Source organism: Eleginops maclovinus, chromosome 20, assembly GCF_036324505.1.
Source record: "Eleginops maclovinus isolate JMC-PN-2008 ecotype Puerto Natales chromosome 20, JC_Emac_rtc_rv5, whole genome shotgun sequence".
Classification (NCBI taxonomy): Eukaryota; Metazoa; Chordata; class Actinopteri; order Perciformes; family Eleginopidae; genus Eleginops; species Eleginops maclovinus.
In genome coordinates, this window is record NC_086368.1 from 19,765,424 (window position 1) to 19,788,108 (window position 22,685).

At 38.6% G+C, this 22,685-nt stretch overlaps 1 protein-coding gene across 4 annotated transcripts; it reads left to right on the top strand.

The window, feature by feature from the left end:
- The first annotated feature begins 899 nt into the window (after positions 1–899).
- elmo2 (engulfment and cell motility 2) lies at positions 900–21,959 on the top strand. Of its 4 annotated transcripts, none has more exons than XM_063911519.1 (23): positions 900–1,137; positions 6,148–6,217; positions 6,532–6,628; positions 6,946–6,986; positions 7,554–7,626; positions 7,719–7,769; positions 8,717–8,886; positions 9,354–9,453; positions 9,831–9,982; positions 10,711–10,789; positions 13,167–13,202; positions 13,464–13,514; positions 14,308–14,430; positions 14,662–14,781; positions 14,929–15,033; positions 15,122–15,230; positions 15,391–15,527; positions 16,314–16,477; positions 16,555–16,667; positions 16,773–16,880; positions 17,034–17,116; positions 17,222–17,299; positions 17,900–21,959. In XM_063911519.1, the coding sequence occupies exons 3-23, from the start codon at positions 6,551–6,553 to the stop codon at positions 18,098–18,100; spliced, it is 2,172 nt and encodes a 723-aa protein (XP_063767589.1). In that variant the 5' UTR covers positions 900–1,137; positions 6,148–6,217; positions 6,532–6,550; the 3' UTR covers positions 18,101–21,959. The 4 variants fall into 4 exon arrangements, with proteins under 4 accessions (XP_063767589.1, XP_063767590.1, XP_063767591.1 ...); XM_063911520.1 differs by having other exon boundaries at positions 9,831–9,976; XM_063911521.1 differs by lacking the exon at positions 13,167–13,202.
- Positions 21,960–22,685: the final 726 nt, after the last annotated feature.

Consider the following 22,685-nt stretch of genomic DNA (forward strand, 5'->3'; position numbering starts at 1 on the left):
TTCGTTGATCTTTATTATTTGAAAATAACACAACATGGTCATGTGGGATAGACATAAAGTAAGTACGTAGATAGAATCGGAGGATGAAACCCTCTTTATTGTCACATACATGCACACAGCAGAGCACACACAGTGAAATTGGTCCTCTGCATTTAACCCATCCTAGTACTAGGAGCAGTGGGCAGCTATTGTGCAGCGCCTGGGGAGCAATGGGGAGGGGGGATTGGAGGTGTCCGGTGCCTTGCTCAAGGGCACCACAGCAGGACATAGGAGGTGAGTAACAAAAATCTGCTCTTGTTTTTCAGAATTAATGAGGAAGGACAAGTTTAGTTAAATGAAATCAAGCTTCCCTTGGAGTTTCATCTTGTTTATTTGGAAAATTTGAGCGGATTTCTTTCTCTTTGCTGCGTCAACATTTTGATCCTTAAGATCTACAAGCAAGGGAACGAGAAATTAATGGGTATTTCTTGAAGAGGCTCTGGAACTCAATATGCGTCTATAAGAGGTTTTTATTTTATGGTCTGTAATTACTCTAATGTTGTATTTTTTGTATTAATTAAGCAAAACTAACCAAACCATGATCTGAAAGAATATGGACCTCATACATTAGACTTGTAATCTTTTCTTATTGATTTTTAGCTTTAGGAAACCTATACATAAATAGCTATGTTCTTTGTGTAATGAGATGTCTAATTAAGACTTGCTAAAGATTGATGGGATGTAGCATCATCGCTGTATTCCAGTCTGCTTCTGTGGAAGATGTCAGTTTGAGTGCAATATTGATCAGAAGACGAAGGGCTGCCTCATTAGCAGACCGTGACATTTACATTGTGTCCCGCCTACAAGGCGTGGATAGTGTCTCATTTCCCAAAGTATATCCATGTAGAGAGAGGGGAAAAGATAGAGGTAGTGAGCATCATCGGTGGCCTGATGACACTGAGCACGACAATCGCAGTAAACTAGGCTTCAGTTAAAACCAGACAGCCGTTTCAAAGTAGACCCAGAGAGCTTCAGGACAGCCGCCGGGAGACAGCCTGCATCATGACTGCAATGGAGGAGCAGGCAGAGACTGGCTGGATGACTGAATAACACGGGTCGCCTTCTGAGGAATAACGTCGCTACTGAGCCTACAACCGAGTGAGTATTGCTGTTTAATGCTACTTTTACGCAGTTATTATCAAGAGGCAGTGCTGTCTTGTGTTAGTTCCTCTTTGATACACCGACACTATGACGGGCAGTGATTGATTTCGATAAACATCACAAGGTTGCTGCCGTTTCTGCATCAGTGTGTGAGCCCCACGGATGTCCCTGTGGTTTCCATAGTTCCAGCCCAGCCTCATCGATCAGATCTAATCAGGCCTTAAACATTTGTATCATGAGTTTATGATGCATGAAGCTTATTGACTGTATTAAGGGTGACTGCAAACACCTGGAAAAAGATAGCCAAAAAACGGTCCATTTCCTTGCATGCGAGTGGGTGAGTTGTCGCGTTGCATGCAAATGGACTGTACATTTGTCTTGATGTATTCATGTTTTTCTATAGAAAGGGGAATAAAGGAAAAATGCTGTTTTTCTCCACTAACGGAGAACTCCTCATATAATAAGCATCGTTTAACCAAAGGGGGCGCCACTATGCATATTCTACTGACGCTAGCTAACTAGCTATCGTAAAAGTTAGTCGCTTCACATCCTGCATGTGTTGATCTTGTATTTGAAGCAGCGCAGACAGAAGCCCCTAACCACATTAAAAGAATAGTAAAATGGCGCCAGAAACATCCGGGTCGCTGTGAAAGTGGCTGGTGGGGGACAGAAAAAGTTGTCTTTTCTCAGACACACTGTGGGGTTTCTTTTCAGACCCTTCGCTGGTGTTGCTATGCTACCACCGCAGCACATGCAGCCAAATAACTTGCTGAGGAGGGCTCCGTTAAAGCCAGTACAGCACACTATTACCCAGTCATAAACCAGTTATTTACCAGTTATTTTATATGACAAGGAAACAACAATGTCACGGATAGAAAAAAATTCCCATCATTTGAAATTGCAGTTGCCATCAGCATGCATCTCTGTTATACCCTGCACTGAGCCACCAAAGCAGGCTTTACCATCGGACAACTGCCTGGTGCCCCGCAACTAAAGGGTATGATATGCAAAGTAACCAAGCACTTAAAAAATATGCAGCTCAACTAACTTACTGTTCTAGTTTTACTTCCGATGACAACATTGCAATACTACTTTTACCAGTCCGAAATCTAACTAGTTACAATGAAGTTTAACATCTAAAATCTAACATTTTTTTATGTGATTTTTTCTAATACATTCATCCATTCCGCATTATATTAGAATTGAAAGCTAAACCTTGAATACAAATGCAGGACTTGTGTTGTGTGGTATTAAATGTGTTACTATTGATAGTTATCAGATTTATTTCAGACATAAAGGCTTTGAGTTTTTCTTCTAACTAGGCCTATGCCAATCCCAATTTGAGAAACTGGAAATGTATCCGAGTCGCCTTTGCCTAGGGTCCCAAATTCTTTAAATCCGCCCCTGGTCAAAGCATCCCAGGAAAAGCAGACCAGTATAATGTATAACAATAATACCAGGTGGGTCAGTTCAAGTGTTTTTTACAAGCTGGCTCAAGTACCTTTTACTTATGTACTCCTGTATCACCAATTTGCCTAAAGGGGCTTTGCAATCTGTGCAGTACAACGCCCTCTGTACTGTATCAGACCCTTGATTTTTGATTTGTAAGACCTTTCCAAAAATATAAATCGAAGAAACCTCAGGAATAGCAACTAAGGAGAGATGTGTTTCCCTGGGACCGACAGGTATGAAATAAATGTGTGCACAGAAAATTCAAAATTATAGTATGGAAAGATTGTAAGCAGGGGAGAATGTTAAGCAACTTGGGACTGACAAACATATCGTGAACCTGTCCACCTCCTCTCCACCATGGAGTCTTGGAAAGATTCAGATCCAAAACATCTGGAATGGGGGGAGAGAGTCAGCGGTCCCAGGACAGCTGAGATAGTCTCAAAATGTGTAAGAACAGAAACTATCTCTGATCAAACTAAATTACACGGCAGAATCTGAGGTTCAATATCCATATTTTGTAACTTGAATTGAGGCAATAGGATTGTATCTAATATACTTCTAAAGAAAAGATATCACAAACCTTAAATGGTGAGCAGCTAACAGACGGCTTTTTTTTCGGTGAGTTTGGTTACAGTGTCAGAAAGAAATGTAGTGTTTATTGTTACTGATAAAGCAGCGGAAAGCGTATGCTATTTTAAGAATAACATGTTCCATGATAACTAGAAACTAACTGTTTGATATACTGTGTAGACCACTTGTCGTTCAATTTCCGGCAGAGCATGCTTAAGGCTGGACACAAGTCTAGACATATTTTACAGTCTTTATACTAAAAGAACTGCAAACTGAACCCAGGAGATCGGAAAGAGTTGTGTGTAAGACAAACCTTTGAAAGGCCCTGTCACTGCAGTGAAAGGAGTCAGGACTACAGGCCATTCCTCAACATTTACAGTTAAAGTTCACAAACCAATGTAGCAAGTGGTGAACACATCAGCGCCAACTTTTCAGAGAAAGGCCAGTGTTACTCCAAATTTGATAATAATGTCATCTGACAGCACAGATGTGACAGGAGGCATTCAGAGCACAAACCTCAATCCTGTGTGATCGAATCAAGTCGATGGTGTTTCTACTGGAGTGAGAGCGTTCATGTGCAAACTGAGTTAACAAAAAGTTTAAAGAAGTAATAGAAATGTTTAACTTAGCTATCAGCAGTCTTATGTAGGTCAATATTCAATTCCCCAATAATTAACATTTTATCAGAACGATTTTTAAGGTCTGTGATAAATTCTCTGAGTCTATTTCCCTATCAGAGGCTTTTCACAGTTGTTCAGTAGTTTTAGAGAGCATTTAAACACGTTTTTATTTCAGATTTTGGGTTAAAATTGACTAGATGGGGGCAACCTTGTTGAACCTTGCAAACAGTATTTCATGGTAAGATTTGGTTTAAGCCACTTAATACGAAACCCCCCCCACAATTGTCACCTCTGGAATTATCTACTTGATATTCATTACATTTGACTGCCTGTTAATGTTGGCAACGTAAACTCAACTGTCAACTATTCCACAAATAACGAATCGAGGAAACACATGGTTAATCCCTTCTTGTTATGTTTTAGAAAGGCAAAATGTAGCATTACTCGTGGTATTAAAGAAGCATGCTCCAGAACTTGTGGAAAACATGTTTTTATTGCAATAACTTTTCAGAAAGTGGTGATAGATCACACATTTATGTGATGTGTTGGGCAGTCTGCTTGAAGATGCGGAGGCGGCGCAGTCTCTCATCAGATGGCTGGCTGGAATCTGAAATGAATCTGCATTTTTCCCTCTGTGTTATTGCATTATGCAGTATCCGACTTCATTTGTTGTTGTTGATGTTAATCACATCATCCGGAACTCGACTATTATTTTGTGAAAATGATGTGTAGAATATGAAATGATCATGTGGTATAACGTTGTTGAAATGAAAGGGTTCGGGCATGCTTAAAATGGATACAGCTTAATATTTTATTCCAGCTTTGAAATGTCTTCATCATGAGAAATGAGCAGCTGCAGTGCAATGATTCAGAGACAACTAAGCGTGTTTTCCCAAAAGAAAAATCTTGTGTCTATATTTTACAAATGATCAAACACCAGTCAGACGTCAGAGCCATTGTTGACGTAAACTAAACTTATTTATAGAGTCAGACAGACTGAGAAAGACTGTGTTGCAGTGCTAGAAATGTACCATAACACGGTAAAAGGTTGTTGATTTGTAACGGTTTGGCAATGAGTAATATTTCATTTCTAACAAGAAGCTTTAAGTCTTACAAACTTGAATGTATCCTGAATGCAAGAGGATTTACGGAACAGCAGTGTCTTTCCACCAGAGTCTGACAGCTTTCATGTGTCTTTCTGTTGCCAAAGACCAGATGCCGTGGTTTTCCTTTTCCTCTTCAATGAAAGAGAAAATAATGAAACAAGTTTAACAAGCATCAGTGCACCAGTAAAATTAAACATGAGGTAATGTGGATAATATAGTACACAGGGAATGTTTTTTTTTTTTTAAATATCTGTGCTTTTGCAACGAAATCAAACTTTTGTTAGAACTGAATTTGTACAAATATGTGATCTACATAAGGGTTTGCAATACAGTGTAATTTGAGGGCAGATGTTGAGCAAAACTTCATTTATTCCACTTTGTTCTAAGCTGAAGCTATCTCTGCACAGCTTTTGGAGCATGCTGTTCCTATGATTTATTTGTGAGTTTATTTATTCATTGCTCAAATGCAAATATGAAGACACTGTAATAAATCTGTGGAGCCTGTTTCAAGCCTGCTTCAAGGCCGGTGATAACAAAGAGTGATATTATCTTTCACAAACATCTAGAGCTTGAACAATACTTGGATTTTAAGACTTATTGCTGCGTCAATATACAGGATTAAATATAGGAGTATAAAAACCTAATAACAAAAGCAATATACCATAAAAAATACTGTTTTGATTTGAACTGTGAGCAAGATATTTTTAAGTGACCTCCGATATATCACTGGCCTTCCTTTCTGCAGCCAACAAATCTGTGATAAGCTTACCTTAGGCAGAACTATAGAGAGTGGACTATAGGTCCATTAAAAAGCTGTGTTGCATATCTGGTTGTCTTGTTTTGTTTCCCCATTACAGAAACCCCTTTTGATTGATGACTTTAAACATTAAACTTTGCAATTGGAACACAACTGGCACTCAAAAGGAAAATATTTGAAAACATTTTGGGTGAAGAAATATTTGACACAAATGGGGTTAATGTTTATTCAGCATCTTTATTTGATTTGTGTTGTTCATTGGAATAATAACAACAACTTGTCAAAGGCAGGAAGCACAGCAAACCCAGAGACCAGTAGGCAGAAAACTGGACACTTTCAGTGTGTGTTTGCGTGGGTGGTTCTCTAAAGCAGTCATGCTTATTGATCCGTTTACTGACAGATTCAGTTCAGAGGAGAGAAATGCATAGATGGAGCAAACTGAGCATTTGGGTTTTAAGAAAAAGTTTTTCACTGACTGCTGTGTGGGTTTCTGTGTTCACAGAGGAGCTGACTCAGCGGTTTATGCAGCAGGGTTGTGAGAGTGATTGACCTCCTCAACACTTCTCCATTAGGTGATGTATAACCTTCAGTTCATGTTGAAGTTTATCAATCAAACTGAAATCCCAAATGTATTTTTAGATTTCAATTTGGCTGGGGTGCAAACATTTTGACATGCTGTAGGCGTGAAGAATAATAAAAGCAGCGATTTCTGCATTTTAACTGGTGAGATGTCAAACAACATTTATTATTTATCATTTTAATGTCAAATTAAAAGGTATTAATGTGTTAAACACACAAGTCATAAAAAATGTTTCCAAACTGGTGTTAAATGCCGTCAAACAGGTAATGCTGTATTAAAGATAAATGATTTTTTTTCCTTCTGTAGAGTACTGCAATAATACAACATGCCGCCCCCAGTTGACATTGTGAAGGTGGCAATTGAATGGCCTGGTGCGAATGCTCAGCTAATAGAGATGGACCAGGTCTGTATCTGCCTTAAACATCATGAAAAACTTCCAGTCAGCCTCCAATGACTCAACTAAACCTTCAGAACGATAATTATTGCATAACAGTTCTTCTTTAATTTGTTTTGAATGGAAAAGGCATGAGTAATGCTGAGATGTTTGTTAGTAATTCAGAATACATGGAAATACCTTAGTGGTTGTTATAATAAGTAACGCGTTTATGAATAATAGATTGAAACATGTTATGTTGCTTGTAAGTATGTGCTCTTACCACTGGCTGCTATTGTCGTTCTTTTTTTTTAACATGTTTTGAATGTGTTTTTTCCTGTTTGCAGAAAAGAGCTTTGTCCTCAATAATAAGGGAAGTTTGTGATGGGTAAGCAGAAATTCCACACATTTTCGTGATGTTTTTTAATTGTCTCTGACTTTCTGTTTGATTCAACATTTGATAAAGTGTTTGCATGTCTACGACAGAACAAAATCAGGCACATCCTGTCACACACAGACATACAATCTGACCCTTTTTACCTTACTTAAATACCCATAATTAATTTAGGTCATCTGTATCATCATGTCTGCTTGTGTCTCAACATGTGGTTTTATGCTTGACGGTTGTCTTGAGATGTTGTATCTGGTCTTTTGTCGTGTACCTTAGCTTTTCCTTACCCATCCACCTTTTTGGCTCTATCTACCCACTGCCTCCTTTTTTGATTTCAAACTAAAAATTCTTTGCACATAACTGTTACTGTTACACCCACTGAATCATTCGCCTCCACAGTCTTTTAGTTTGGTCACTCGAGTATATACAACTACAGGAACTGAATTGTGTTCGTGTATAACAGAGTATGCTTCATTAAAACTAGTTTATTTTATTCCCTACCGCCTCTTTTAGTTTCCATATGAATTTGACTTCTTAACCTTTTCCCTCTGTCCTCGTCCTCAGCTGGTCTTTATCAGGCTCAGAGCAGTTTGCTCTGCGTTATGCTGATGGCCCTCAGCTTTATATCACGGAGCAGGTGAGCTTAACTGTTCTTCCAAATGCTTGTATCGATGGCATTTCAAATCAGTGTTGAACGTCTTGAAATATTGTTCCTTCATTATCTTTCAGAGCCGTAGTGAAATCAAGAACGGGACGATCCTTCGATTAGCTATTTCACCTGTGAGTCTACTTTATTATTCCTGCTCAGTTGTGTCTCGACTGAAATTGTAATTTACTTCAAATAAGAAGAGTGAGCTATTTTTTACAATGGGTGTGTATTTTCCCCCCCATCAAGTATCTGATTCTTCTTTTGTAATGACTTGAAAAGAACACCAGCAAACTCTTCTTTTCTGCAGGCAAACTTGTTGTGCTTTGCAAATGTCTGTGCTCCATAACCTGCTGTCAGCACATGATGTGGGAGGGAACTGCTTTTTAGAGAAAGAAAGAGGTTGATGTGATTTGCCATGGTTGATACCAGCCTCCAAGCCCTCACAATAATAATGTATGATAATATATTCCGCCTAATCCCACCCTTTCTCCCAAATGCTCTGTGGGAGCACCTCACGCCTCCACCTCCAAAACACACAACAAAGTGCTGCCGATGCACTTTTTACCAAGCGGTTTCTTTAAGGAATAATTCAGATTCATTACAAGTTGGGTCTTTTTCGTGCCTGACTTTTTAGCTCAACTTTGCCCGATTATAATCTAGGAAAATATGCATTTATTAATGCGCTGTGCCTAGATTCCCATCAATGAACCCTTAATTATTGCTAGCCTGTTATAGTCATCCCAAAACAATGTCAGAAAAACGCAGGTTAAATTGATATCACACAGCCTTCATTAACCATGTTAATATGAGAAGTTACATTTTAATTAATTCAACCAAATGTTTTCTTGAAGTGCAAAAGGGCAGAGAGAAGTTACTGTACCTCTGGCACGCAGTGTTGGGTGACAAAGAAACATTCAGTCTTTAAAAAAAATACTTCCTTTAATATTTTAACATGAATTATAGTTACTTTAAATTGCACTGATGCATAGCCTTAAGATGGCAATTCAGAATGAATGAATGTGAGGGTGAGGGTGAGGGTGAATTTAACATGAAATGGATGTTTTTTTGTGTTTGACAGGCTCGTGCTGCTCGGCAGCTCCTGGAGAGGATCCAATCTCATGGTATTGATGCTCGGCTGGAGGCTCTGAAGGAGCTCGCCAAGCTGTCCGCAGACCCAACCTTTGCAGCAGAGTTCATCAATATGGAGGGCATAGGGACTCTGGCACGTCTCGTTGAGAGTGGCACCCAGTGAGAACATTTTTTTACTTTTGCATGCCACCATAAATGAATAATCAAAGTATTTTTCTATATTTTAATTGTTTAAAAAACCCATAAACTCAAACAGCTCAGTCTGTGGTTGTCTTTGTTCTTGGTCGAACTGAAAAAATATGATATTTTAAATAACTCATTGCATATTTTTGTCCTAACAAAATGTTTAATATTCAATCCATTTATTTATTAATCAGACTAATCAATATATGAATTTCACTGACAGTAAGGACTGTGATAAGATAATCAATGGATTTGACAAAAAAGTGTAATGGATTATAATCCCAGAAATAGGTTTATGTCTTTATTATCATTTAAAGAAAATGTGTTTGAGTTATAAAACCTACTGCATCAAAATGACGATGAGAAAGTCTCACACAACCACTGCCTTAGACCTGATCAGGTGATGTGAAAACCCTCCGCTAACTGTTCTTTGCCTCTTGCAGCTTTGGTGAGATGCTGGCCTTCACTCTCACTGCCTTTCTGGAGCTCATGGACCACAGCATTGTGTCCTGGGACCTTATCTCCCTCTCCTTCATCAAACAGGTACCTCTCCTCTTCCTGTATCCAAAAATATTTGTTTGACAGAAAGCCTTCTTCATACATCCAAACTGTTTTAAGTTTCAAGGTCTATTTTATTCATACACTTTTATTGAATTACCTTACCAACCTTTCTCTCTCCATGCCAGAAATTAGTGGGTGCTGTTGCTTAGCAACTCCACATTTTTCAGAGCTTCTTAAGTGCGTACAGTATATGATTAGACTTCTTCTGAAAACTTTGTGGCCTTGACAGTCACCCAGGGAAACTTTCTAAACTCTTGATTTAATATTCTTTCACAGATACATTTATGATTTCATACGAAGTTCTTGTTGAATTGCATCAGAAATCATTTTCATGTTGCTTCTCCTCCATACTCATTCAGATTGCAGGCTACGTGAACCAACCAATGGTGGATGTGTCCATCCTGCAGCGCTCTCTGGCCATCTTGGAGAGCATGGTCCTCAACAGCCACAGCCTCTACCACCGGGTGGCACAGGAGATCACCGTGGGACAGCTCATCGGGCACCTGCAAGTGTGAGCACACACACACGCACAGGGGCGTCCCGCACTCTGATATGGGGGGATGATGTTTGAATGTATCAGTTGGGGTTGAATTAAATCTAAGAATTTTGCTGTGATATTTGGCTCATGCCACTTTTGTGAAGGGTGTGTACAGGATGCTTAGATGACCCCTATCAAACACCTTGGCTGCAGTTATTCTACATTTTTGTTATTGTCAACAAATACCATTTAAAAACCACAAACAAACAATGTGTTAGTCTGTCTCCCATTGGCTCCTATTGGAGATGTAAACATTAAAAAACAGGCCCTTCTTCATGTACATAACATCCTTGAACAGCTTAGGCGCTGTGAATTTGAAGATATTCCTTCAGAAAAAAGTAGTGCACTTGTTAGGCACTGCTGTCTCAGCGGATTAATACATATTTCGTGTTCTAGTAATTATTTACAGCTGCAGGAAGATGTATGTAGGATTGCTAAAAATCGCATAAAATACCCATCTTTATTACATGTCATTATAACACTGCAACAGTGTGGCTCTATTCAGAATAACATACACTTATTGAAACCTGGTGGTGTGAAAGGGTGGCTTCTAAATATCCTGCACCCATCTCGAGTATTGGTAGTGATAAAAGTAAAATGAATTGTTATGCAGAGAAGTTGTTTGCCTGTAGTTTAAACGTTGGACTCCTGTGGAGCCCGATGCTTCTAACTGGTTGTTACGATGTTTGATATTCCTTCAGGTCAAACCAGGAGATCCAAACCTACGCCATCGCGCTCATCAACGCTCTCTTCCTGAAGGCACCAGAGGACAGACGGCAGGTCAGTACACAGTGTTCTTTATTAGACAAAAGACAGAATACGCATAATAGATAGACATAGCTGGAATACTAATGATGTTCTGTCCTCCCATTACGCTCTAAATAAAGCCAACCATACATAATAGACTGACATTTATTCATAATACCCGCATGTTAAAAAGCTTCAGATACTGCCTCACCCTTAGTGCTGATGTTTGCCGCAGCAGGTTGGTTACTAAAGCTAATCTCCTGAATTAGATGTCTGTCTGACGGCTGTCATGGTTATATCCAACAGTCACTGCTGTAATGACACTCTCACTCAAAATAGAACTCGTTCTTCTTTGAAGTTTGCACTTTTGTTATGGTGCAGTTATTTCAGGATAGCTCAGCACAGGAGACCAACTGAAGGATGACTGTGCCAAATAGACAAAGAGTTCGATAACATCCGAGGAAAATGCAGTGATTAAGTATTCATCTGGCTGCTAAATTCAGTGGAAAAGGCTTTTTATATTACACTAAAGGATTGGAATTAATGGCAGCCAGTTTAACACTATTTTAGTAGTAGAGTAAAATCCACTGGGATGATTAAATGAAACCTGGCATTGTTAGCAAGATTTAACAAACATGAAGAATTTTCCATATAACCAAATTATACCAAGATATAACATTTAGTTCTGTTTGTTTTTGAAAGTGACAGAAACATCCCAAACCGATGCTTTCTGATTCTGAAAGATCTTTGTAGCACAGCCAAATGTACAAAGATTAAAGCAGCGAGTGCTGCTTTGGATGTCCGTCCAGTATGCTACTCATAACTCATCATATGCCATTTGTCTCCGCTCTGTGATAACTTCTGTCCCAGCTCACACACTAGCATACAGCTGTGTCTCATCCTGTCTCGTGCATTGTCACTAGTGCTGCATGTGTTTCCTTAACATTTCCGTTCTCCATGTTGACTTTTAATTTGTATGTTACTATTTGACAATTTTTACAAAAGAAAAAATCACTTCAAAGCCTTGTTTTATTAATAAGTTATTATACTACACTAAAACAACAACTAAATTGGAGAGGAATATAAAAAATTAACATCCCTCACAGTGAAAATATAACTTAAATATAGCAATAAAAATTCATCTAAGTGTCATAAAAATATAATGTGAATACTATTCATTTGCAGCTATCTACAAACATATGATTTCATGTAGTGTTTCCCAGAATAATTTTCCAATGACACAACACACAACGCTTTTAATTTTGTTAGCATCATATCTCCTAACTGTGTTTCTATCACAAACTCAACTCTTTACCTTTTGCATTTCAGATTGCAGTATCCAACAAAATGCAACAATTTAAGTAAATTGCAATTAGAGCTAAAAACGTACAGGAAAAGAAAGACAAGAAAACAGAGCGATGACAAAAACCACAAAAATCTATATAACTGAAAAAAATAAAGCTAGGTAAATGATGGTCATGTTGGCTTACCTTATTCTGATCATTTATTCCTTATACTATGATTAAATGTTTTTTGTGGTAATCAATCGCCAAATCTGTGAAGCATGCGTATGAGGACGAAGGGGTTTGATGACATTGTGAGGGAGAAGAGAAGGGGGAGTATTTGCCTGGATTTGATTGAGTGTTGTAATTTCCTTTCTATTTATTTGCCATATAACGCACAGTATGTTCGAACAGTTGTCCTTGAACGTGCATTCACCCCCAGCTGCCTTTGTTGACCACTGGAGGGCGACTGAGTCAGTTCTTTTGAGATCATTACAGCAAAGGGACATACTGTTGGACTGCTCACTAACAATATTAAAAATAAATACATCAGAGTGGAGCTACTCCTTAAAATTTAAATAGATGTTTTTTTCATCATATTTTTGCATATTTTATAGTTTTTTGAATGAAAGGGACTTGTTGAAAATGCAGCATTTCAGGAAGCAGAGCTGAGGAAAAATTATGAGTGCTTTCTCAAGTTTAGCTTTCTTTTGCATAATTGGACATTTACTCTAATGCAAAACCTCGGCAGATTAAGGTTGCGTGATATACTTCCCTGCTTAGGGAGCAATCCGGACACAACAGTGAATTTAATGCAAAAATAGTGTTTAAAGCTCCCCCTTTTCTGTGTTGATATAATTTCACTGCTCTCAGGTTTGTGAATTTCTTTAAAAACAGTCTAATTCACCAGTTAATGTGTAGTTGTCTTATACTGCTTGCAGGCCATGTGGAGTTTTTTAAACAGCTACATGTTGTGTCTACCAGACATTCCTATTATGCTGTTTTATGTTCTTATTTCGTTGCATGCTGTGCTGGTGATTTTTCTCTGTATCTCATTGTCCGTGTGTGCGCTCTTTGTTTCCATCACTGTTACACCCACGTCCCTCCTCCCTCCCTTCAACCTGTAGGAGGAGTATACTAACCCGCTGGAGCAGCCCCTCACTGTGAGTACACATCCCTCAGCATCTCATACCCTCCTCTCCAAACCACAGCCCTTCTCCTCCTTCGCTCTGTATTTTCTATCTGTGCCATGGACAGCTTGCTGCATCTGCAGACAGACTGTGTTGACAGATTGAAGATGTTGTTCAGAATCTGTGAAGGGCAGATGGTTAAAGCCAGGGATGGAAAAGTAGTCTTGACATTTGCATGAAACTACTTTCCTCATCTGGCCTGTGTGTTGAAATAATGCTTCTCTTTACCTTTAGGAAATGGCAAGCACTTTGGCTCAGAAACACCTGCGATCCATCATCCTCAATGTGAGTATGAAGTCTGAAATGAAATTCTGAAAGTCTTTCTGGCTATAACAGCTGCACGTCAGAGTTAATGCTCTGCTCTACGGGCTATAAAGCTTTTGGCTTTGAAATATCCATGTGTGAACACAGCCGTTACCAGAGATTGTGTTTGAAACTAGTGGCTATAAAATAACTAAAAAACAACCTTCTTTGACTATCCTCTGCTGGGATTTGATGGTCAGTGTTTCATCCCAAAGACCCCCAGTTCAGAAAGTGTTAAGTCACTTTAAGTTACTTTACTCACTTAGACAGCTGTTACAGAAAACCAGCAAATGTGATATGGCATGAAGTCTGTGAAGTGGCAGAAAATGAAAAGGATTCCGTTTGGCACCCGTTCTCCTGGAAGTGCCTGAGTGAACGGGTTGCATCCATCAGTGAGGAGGACTCTGCAATCCGACAGCAGCTCCAGCACTGTCTGCTCTGACCCAAAACATCCGGTCTGTTTATGAAACCTGGTTACTCGTTTGAGTCTTGCTGTGTGTTTTATAATGCCAAATCATTTTCTTTGTCATTATGCATTATTCACAGAGCATAATAAGTCCATAAGGAGGATTAGATGATCAGCTTTCTTTCTATCTTGAGCAGTACCAACCTTTGGTTTCTCTCCAGTGGAGGAGAACAGTGTACTGATAGATGTGTTTTGTGCTGTGTGTTGCTTCAGCAGTTTGTGCTCCACTTGTAGCCAAAATACAGGCTTTACTTTCTAAAGAAATTAGAGGCTTTACTCTTACCTTATTGCCATTCTTTCTTTTATCAGCATGTGATCAGAGGAAATCGACCAATCAAAGCAGAAATGGCACATCAGCTGTATGTGCTGCAGGTATTGACCTTCAACCTCTTGGAAGAACGGATGATGACCAAGATGGATCCCAATGACCAGGTAAAAAATGTATATATGGCATTGGCTTATATATTCCTATAATGCCTTAGTTTAAAAATCCATGATAATGGAATATAAACAAAGTCCTTTGAGATTAGGAAATTACCCATAGTGTAAATAACAGGGTTCATTGAACAATGATCAAATGGTGTAAGGAAGTAATTTTGGTAAGTAATCTTCTTAACAATGTCACTTTTTATGCTAATAATGTGTTTCCTTGCTTTGGTTCAGGCTCAGAGAGACATAATTTTCGAACTGCGTAGGATTGCTTTCGATGGAGAAAATGACCCCACTGGCACAGAAAAGAGAAAGGCCATGTACACCAAGGATTATAAGATGCTGGGGTTCACTGTGAGTCTCACCCCAACTCAGTGTCCTCTGTAATACTAAAACCAGCTGTATATATATATATATATATATATATATTTAAAAGTAACATCTATATCTTCTTTCAAAACCGCATTGCTGTCTTAGCTAATGTTATTCGTTTCAATGCAGAACCATGTGAATCCAGCCACGGACTTCACCCAGACTCCTCCGGGAATGCTAGCTTTGGATAACATGCTGTACCTCGCCAAGGTTCACCAGGACACGTACATCAGGGTTAGTTTTGGCCTCGATGTTTGACTTTGCATATCTCACAACGGTGGTAAAGTCAGGATTACCCAACATGTCTTCTCACCCATGACAGATTGTGCTGGAGAACAGCAGCCGTGAAGACAAACACGAATGTCCCTTTGGCCGGTGTGCCATCGAACTCACTCGAATGTTGTGTGAGATTCTTCAGGTTGGAGAATTACGTAAGTAGATCTCTCTTTGTGAAGAAGTTGGAGCTGTTGTACTTTTCATAATCTACAATCCTATTGCAGTTGTTCCTCCAGTCCAGGACAGTGTGTGAAAGAGGAGAAAGCCTGTTGTACTAATTTTCTGTCTTCTAATTTAATATTTCCTGTTGTGTAGCTAATGAGGGATGTAACGACTACCACCCCATGTTCTTTACTCATGACCGGGCATGGGAGGAATTCTTCTGTGTCTGCATCCAGCTGCTGAATAAAACCTGGAAGGAGATGAGGGCCACAGCGGAGGACTTCAATAAGGTGTGGGATTTAGTATTATATATAAATATCTACATTCCCAACTTGATTGTGTACTTGCGTCCCATCCTAGATCTCAATCGTCATATTCCATGATGTCATCACCTTGTCATTGTGGTTATATACATGTTTTTTTTAAGATGCTGTTAGATTGACCCATTAATACAGGTGGGTCAATTGGGAGACATTTTTTATTGGCAGGAGCGAAAACGTTGTTTTTGAAAAGCTAAATAGGGATTGAAGTAGAACATTTATTAAGATAAAAACATTTTAATTTGATCTATCTATACATTTCATATATGGTCAAGGCTTCAAACTGTGTGCAGCTTTAGGAGCAGCTGTATTCCTCCACTGTGTGTGGGTTAGCAGCCCACTGACGCAGAGAGCTGGAGGTTTTTGTTGAGATAAAATATAAGACCATTATATTCCAAAGGCGGTCTATTTTGATTCAAAGTATTTTGTCAAGTGGATAACAGACATTTATTTAAAAGGACAAGCAATCCAATGGTTCAGAACACCTGAGACTATCTAGTAGATATCTATAACATGTATGCCTTTTGATGGGGAAAGATGTCTGACAACAATATCAGTTTCTGAAATGCAAATTAAGATTTCAGTCAAATGCAATATTCACTGTTCTCTAAGAAACAATGCAGATATATCTGATAACATTACAGTATATCTGCCAATTGATGACAGATGCATTACCTCAATATTTAGGAAGTCTGAAATGTGTTCTATGTGAGCTTTCCTTATGCATTCGTATATGTGTGTTTCAACCCTGAGCAGGTGATGCAGGTGGTTCGTGAGCAGATCACCAGGGCTCTGGCGATGAAGCCGTCCTCTTTAGACCAGCTGAAGAACAAACTTCGAGGCCTCAACTATTCAGAGATCCTGCGTCTGCGGCAGTCAGAGAGAATGAGTCAGGACGACTTCCAGTCTCCTCCCATCATGTGAGCTTGTAGTTAATACATTACATTGAATATCAGTGTGTGTTTTCCATATTGCTCATGCTGTGTTTTTCCTCCAGTGAACTGCGGGAGAGAATACAGCCCGAGATCTTAGAGCTCATCAAGCAGCAGCGACTCAACCGCCTGTGTGAGGGTAGCTGTTTCCGGAAGCTGGGGAACCGCCGAAGGCAAGGTACCTACAGCATCAATACAATCACTTTGCTGCTTTTTTTAACTGAGTGAGTACTGCTGTATGTTGATTATCGGCTAAGCATTGTGTGCCCTGCCTCTTCTGTAGAGAAGTTCTGGTTCTGCAGACTCTCACTCAATCACAAAGTGCTGCATTACGGAGACCTGGATGAGTCACCTCAGGGTGAAGTGCCTTTTGAGCTGCTCAGTGACAAGAGTAAGATTTATTTCTTCAAGTGGCTCCATTTCCCAACTCATAAACTTTTCATTACACACACAGAGCCATATTGAATAGCCGTGCACACTGTGTCTAGGCTGACCTTATTAACTTTGCTTATTATGAAGTTGTTTTATTTTATATTCTTCTCAGTCCCTGTCTCTGACATCAAGTCTGTGGTGACTGGGAAGGACTGCCCTCATATGAAAGAAAAAAGTGCTCTCAAACAAAACAAGGTAATGTGACTTTAATTACTTTGTTTTATTGTTCTATTCACAAGGATGTTTCCATTTTCTTTGCTGTCAATGAGCGTGTTTTTTTGTCCCTTTTCCTTCTCTCAGGAGGTATTGGAGTTAGCCTTTTCTGTCCTCTATGATCCTGATGAGACACTCAATTTTGTTGCCCCAAACAAGTATGAGGTAAGCTCAGCAGATGTGACGGTTAAAGTATAAATCATTCTTCTTCTCAGCTCTAAGCACCATTTTGGTGTCTTTCGCCTCATTGTTTCTGTTTCCTGAGACACAACTTACCTGTTTGTTTCACTCTGGCAGGCTTACATAAATTTATATTGCAGCTCTAGCTATTTGCTATTTTCAACAGTAGGCCACCTGCCTGAACAGCAAAAGCAGAAAGACACAGTTAGCATTTAGCCAAGTTAGAGCATTTAGCAGCTAATGACAATTATTTGTCTCAGGAGTTGGTGGGCCCCAAACCAGAGCTAAAAAGTAAGAATCATGCAAATTCAACTTCCCTCGTGTATGATATCTGCATTAACCATGACGTCCTATCGACTAGCTAACCCCTACCTTAAAGCTTCTGTGAGTGTCACGCTTCTCATACTTTGTGTGTGTGTGTGTGTGTGTGTGTGTGTGTGTGTGTGTGTGTGTGTGTGTGTGTGTGTGTGTGTGTGTGTGTGTGTGTGTGTGTGTGTGTGTGTGTGTGTGTGTGTGTGTGTGTGTGTGTGTGTGTGTGTGTGTGTGTGTGTGTGTTTCCCTGCGTTTTTGATGTCTTCCGAGCAGTACTGCATCTGGACTGACGGCCTGTGTGCGCTGCTGGGCAGAGAGATGGGCAGCGACCTGACGCGTAGTGACTTGGATACTCTCATCAGCATGGAGATGAAGCTCCGCCTCCTCGACCTTGAGAACATCACAATCCCAGAAGCCCCGCCCCCTGTGCCGAAGGAGCCTAGTTCATATAACTTCACCTACAACTACAGCTGAGATGCCTGTGTGTGTGTGTGTGTGTGTGTGTGTGTGTGTGTGTGTGTGTGCAGTGCATGTGTGTGTTTGTCAAGGATGAGTATTCTTTGATGAGTTAAGCTGCCCTGGAAAATCCTTTTTTTAACTTTCAGAACCCTGGAGACTTTTCTCCTTCTGTGGTGGTGATGCTGTATGGTTTGACAAATAGGAGAAATGTGTTTATAGCTTCACAGGGAGTTTTAGAGGTCATGGTCCACTACAGAGCAGCGGTCAGGATTCAATGAGTGTTTCTCCTTTATCAGTGCCGTCTCTAGGCAACGTCTACCCATTTCTAGCTATTTAAACTTATAAACTTGTCTGTAAAGTGGAGGAATACTGTGCCTGATGGGGGACATAAATGAAAGCTGTACAAATCTGCTATTTAGTTTTTGTTCAAGTATTTTTTTTTATTCCAATTGAGGTTTAACTGGTCACTCAAACGTGGTGGTTTCCATGGCAACAGTAGATGAATTGGCTACATATCCAGTTTGGAAAATTTGTTGTCTTTGATTCGGTCTGTTCCTTCAGACAGACTTGCAGTCAAACAACATGACACAAAGTAGAGTGAGCGGGCCGAGAGTTTGCACAAGTGCGATTCAGCCGGTGTCGTGATCAAGGTCGCTTCATTTGGAGGGATAGTTGATGTCAGCGGGGTTCGAACATAACTCCTTAATCAGTACACCATCCACCACCCCATCTAGATCAGTTCAGTGTTCAAAAATAAATGTTCGGAAATTCAGAATTGGAGAGAGCAGGAAACATAAAGACTCAACTTGTTTAAGGCCGAAGCAGAAGAGCTCTGATGATAATGTCAGTGTGTTATAACTTGTTTCTCATACTGAGACATGAATTCATGATTTGTTTGATCTATCACATAACATGAATAATGGAAATTACAAATCATAATTCCCCAGAAGTAATCTTCTCAAGTTATTATTCCGTCTGTCTGTTTTGCAAACTCAAAGCAATTTTGTTTTCTATTATAAAAGTCAAAGAAAGACCAGCAGATACCAATATTTGAGAAGATAGAACCAGTAAATGAAGGTGTTCTTTCTCTTTCTTAGAGAAAGCTTTCGTAGACAATGAAGTGTTTGCTCTTTTTGCTGACTTAAGGCCTGTCTGGCAACTTATCAATTATAACTCTACTTGTTAGCAGATGCACAAAAGTTGTGCTGTCAGCTTGTATCTTTTCTTGACATTCATGCTGCTTTAAATCACTTATCTCCTCAGACTACAAACATTTTATAGTTTGTAAAACAGTGAGAAAAAGTGGGTAAACTTATCTCATCGAGTTGAAACTGTTCTGGCGTAAAGAGTGTACGTTTGTGTGTACACATTTTTGGGATTTAGTGTTAATTGTTTATGTTAAGAGATATTTCGTGGGTGTGATGCTGGGCTTAAGCTCTCACATCCAACACATTTAAAAACATGAATGACCTTTTTTTATTCATGGTCACTGCATTGCCTTATCACTCAAAGTCGTTATATATATTTAGTAACATTAGCATTTATAAGGTAGTACATGAATTATACTTTAATGTGTGTTGAAAAGATTTGTGTTATTGTGACTTCCCCACAGAAGCATTCATACATGGCGTATAAACAGTTCATGAATGTTTGATAACAGCAGTTCACTTGAAATAATATATAATCAGTTTTTTTAGGAGTTAAAATAGTTTTACTGTGTATTAGCTTACAGTTTTACAATCGTACAGTGTGTTATAAATAATTAAGGGCCGTTTAATATGAACTTTTTACATTTGGAGCAAGATTAAAACTATTTCTAGATGTATTTAAAACCACTGAAAATATGAATGGGTATGATTACAACAAAATGTTCTGCTGTGTTATCAAACATGACTAACTGTTAATACAACAGTTTTAAATGCCTTATATGAACAGTGACAGGTGTTAACGAAAACATATATTAGCTATTTCTTTTTTTTTGGTAGCGCAAACTAAATCCAAAAATTGTTTGAGGCCCCTCTTAAAGGTCACCTATTATGCTAAATCCACTTTTTCATGTCTTTAAACATAAATGTGTGTCCCCTCTGTGGAAAGAGATTCAGAAAGTTTCAGGAAAGAAGATTCTCTCTTCTTTTTGTCATGATCCATCTATCTAAAATTAGCTGATCAGATTTTGGCCACTTTGTGATGTCACAATGTTTCTTGGGTTGTGTAAACATTAGCCAATAACCAAACAAGGTAACACCCGCCCACCTCATCACCTGAACATCCTCCTTTTCAAACCAAAGGGCTTGCAGAAAGGCGTGGGGGGGGGCAGCTCATTTGCATTTAAAACTACAGACACAGAATCAGCACTTTTGGAACATGGCCGAAACAAAAGGGTTAATGGCATGTTACAATGCATGATCTGTACTTCAGAGACATGTTTTGTATATATCTGACGCCTATAGTATATTGTTGAGAAAGAGTATAATAGGGGACCTTTAAGTTTCGATCAATCAGCCGTTTAAGGCTTGATTTTTTAATTTGTTTTTATTCATACTGCATAAATGAATGCGAGCAGGTCAAAAACAGTTGAGTGTCATGTGTGAGAGCAACTGGAACATGTAGTTCAGCTCATGTGACATGACCAGAAAGTAGTTGTGCTCTGTATACAGTAAAGTGATATACATTATAGTGCTATTGTTTGATGTTGTTTTACCAGAGCGTCATTGTTTTGGGTATTTAATTCATGTCACTGTCAATTATCAAATGTACTAATCACTACTGTCACTTGTTAATGCAGAATAGATTTATATTTTTGTAAATGATTGTACAATCTTAACAGCTGTGAAGGGAAAGGGTATCCAGCTAACAACGTTTTCCCTTTGTGTCGCTCTGTACAGTACATTCAACACGCTCATTACTGTGGAAGGACATCTCACACTGGAAAACGTTTTTGATCTTCACAATTTTTTCACAACCACGTTTTCATACTACAAGCACCTCATATTCTTAGGAAGGACACCCACTCCAGCACCTAATGATGATGTCAGTGTTAATGTATCTTATAATGCTTATGGAAATAATGAAAATTGCCGTTACTGTTGATGTTTGTGAAAAGGAATATATTTGAAATTAGCTTTTTTTCTGATAATGTTTTTGCTGTTTGAATTTTTAACTGATGTTGAAGGTAAAAAAGGATCCCTGTGGAGTTTTTAGACTTTGAATTGTTCCTTGGAGCTGTTTTCTGTGTGTTGCAGCCTGCTTTTTTAAAACTTTTGCACACATACAAGGACACACATGCAGTACACTTTCCAGCTAATGGTTTTATAATAATATACTGATCAACAGGTGGTGGTAAATCACCAAGAAATACAGCAATGCGCCAGAAAAGGAAGTAGTGTAAAGAAAGAGTGCAAGCTATTAAAACACTACTGGATTTACAATACTTATAAAACCAATTTAGTACTGTGACCCGATTGTATGATTTTGGCTATACACATTTATGTAAGCTACATTGCGTTTAAACATAACTTTTGTTTGTTTACTAGAAACACTCCACAGGGCCTCCTTTTTACTGCCTAAAAAAAAGGTTATTTATAATTCAGTAAGTCATTTAACTACTGCTAAAATGTATCAATAACCACAAAATACCGAAGTAAGTGAAGGAACAGTATGACTTGAAGTTTACGCATCTGGTACTCTTTTACATGACTTGCTAAACTATTTATTTACACTTGCTAGTGATAGTAAAGAATGACGTGTTGTTAGATAAGAAATAACAACATAAAATCTAAATATGGTATACATATAGATCATTGATGTACTGTGTTGCCTTATTAAAGAAATGTATTATGTTTTGTGTGAATAAATACAGAGTCTAACTACTGTTGACAGTTTGTTGTTACTGACCAATCCGTTACCTTATCTAGTTATTGTTTCAATTAAAGTCCCAGCCCTAATCAATTTAGATATTTAAAGATATATAAGTTTAATATGATTATCAGTTTTATAGTGGTAACATTTTCCTTATTACTTCTTGGTGTGATCACTGATTTACCTTTTTATGTCGGGATTATGAAGCTTAAGACCAATTCAACAACAATTACAACTATTTCAGTAAAAGCTCCATTTAGACCATCATTTATATTGGTTGTGCAAATTGTATAAAATGATTACCAAACCTACAGCAGTACCTTTATTAAAGAGTTCATTTAAAAAAAGATACATGTTTCTTTCAACACTATATAATGTATAACACAATTTTGTATATCATGTTCAGCTAAATTTACATATAATTTATATGCCTCTTAATTAGACAAATCAATATTTTAATTCAAATTTTAGATCGACATTACATGTGCTGCAGCCCGGCAAGGAAGCATTGTTTGTGAATACACAAAAAGAGAATTTCCTACAAAAAAAAACCCTCTAGCTTTGTGAGATTTTCCCTTCATTTGATTAACTCATCTTTTTCGTTAGATTTGCTCACTTTCAGATCTTATCCAGCAGGGGGACACAGTGTCTTGTGTTAACTGAATATAGGTGTCAGATATCTTGAGATATTATCATCCATATGTGGTGTAATGCCAGTTGCATACAGATAAGCGAGGAGTAG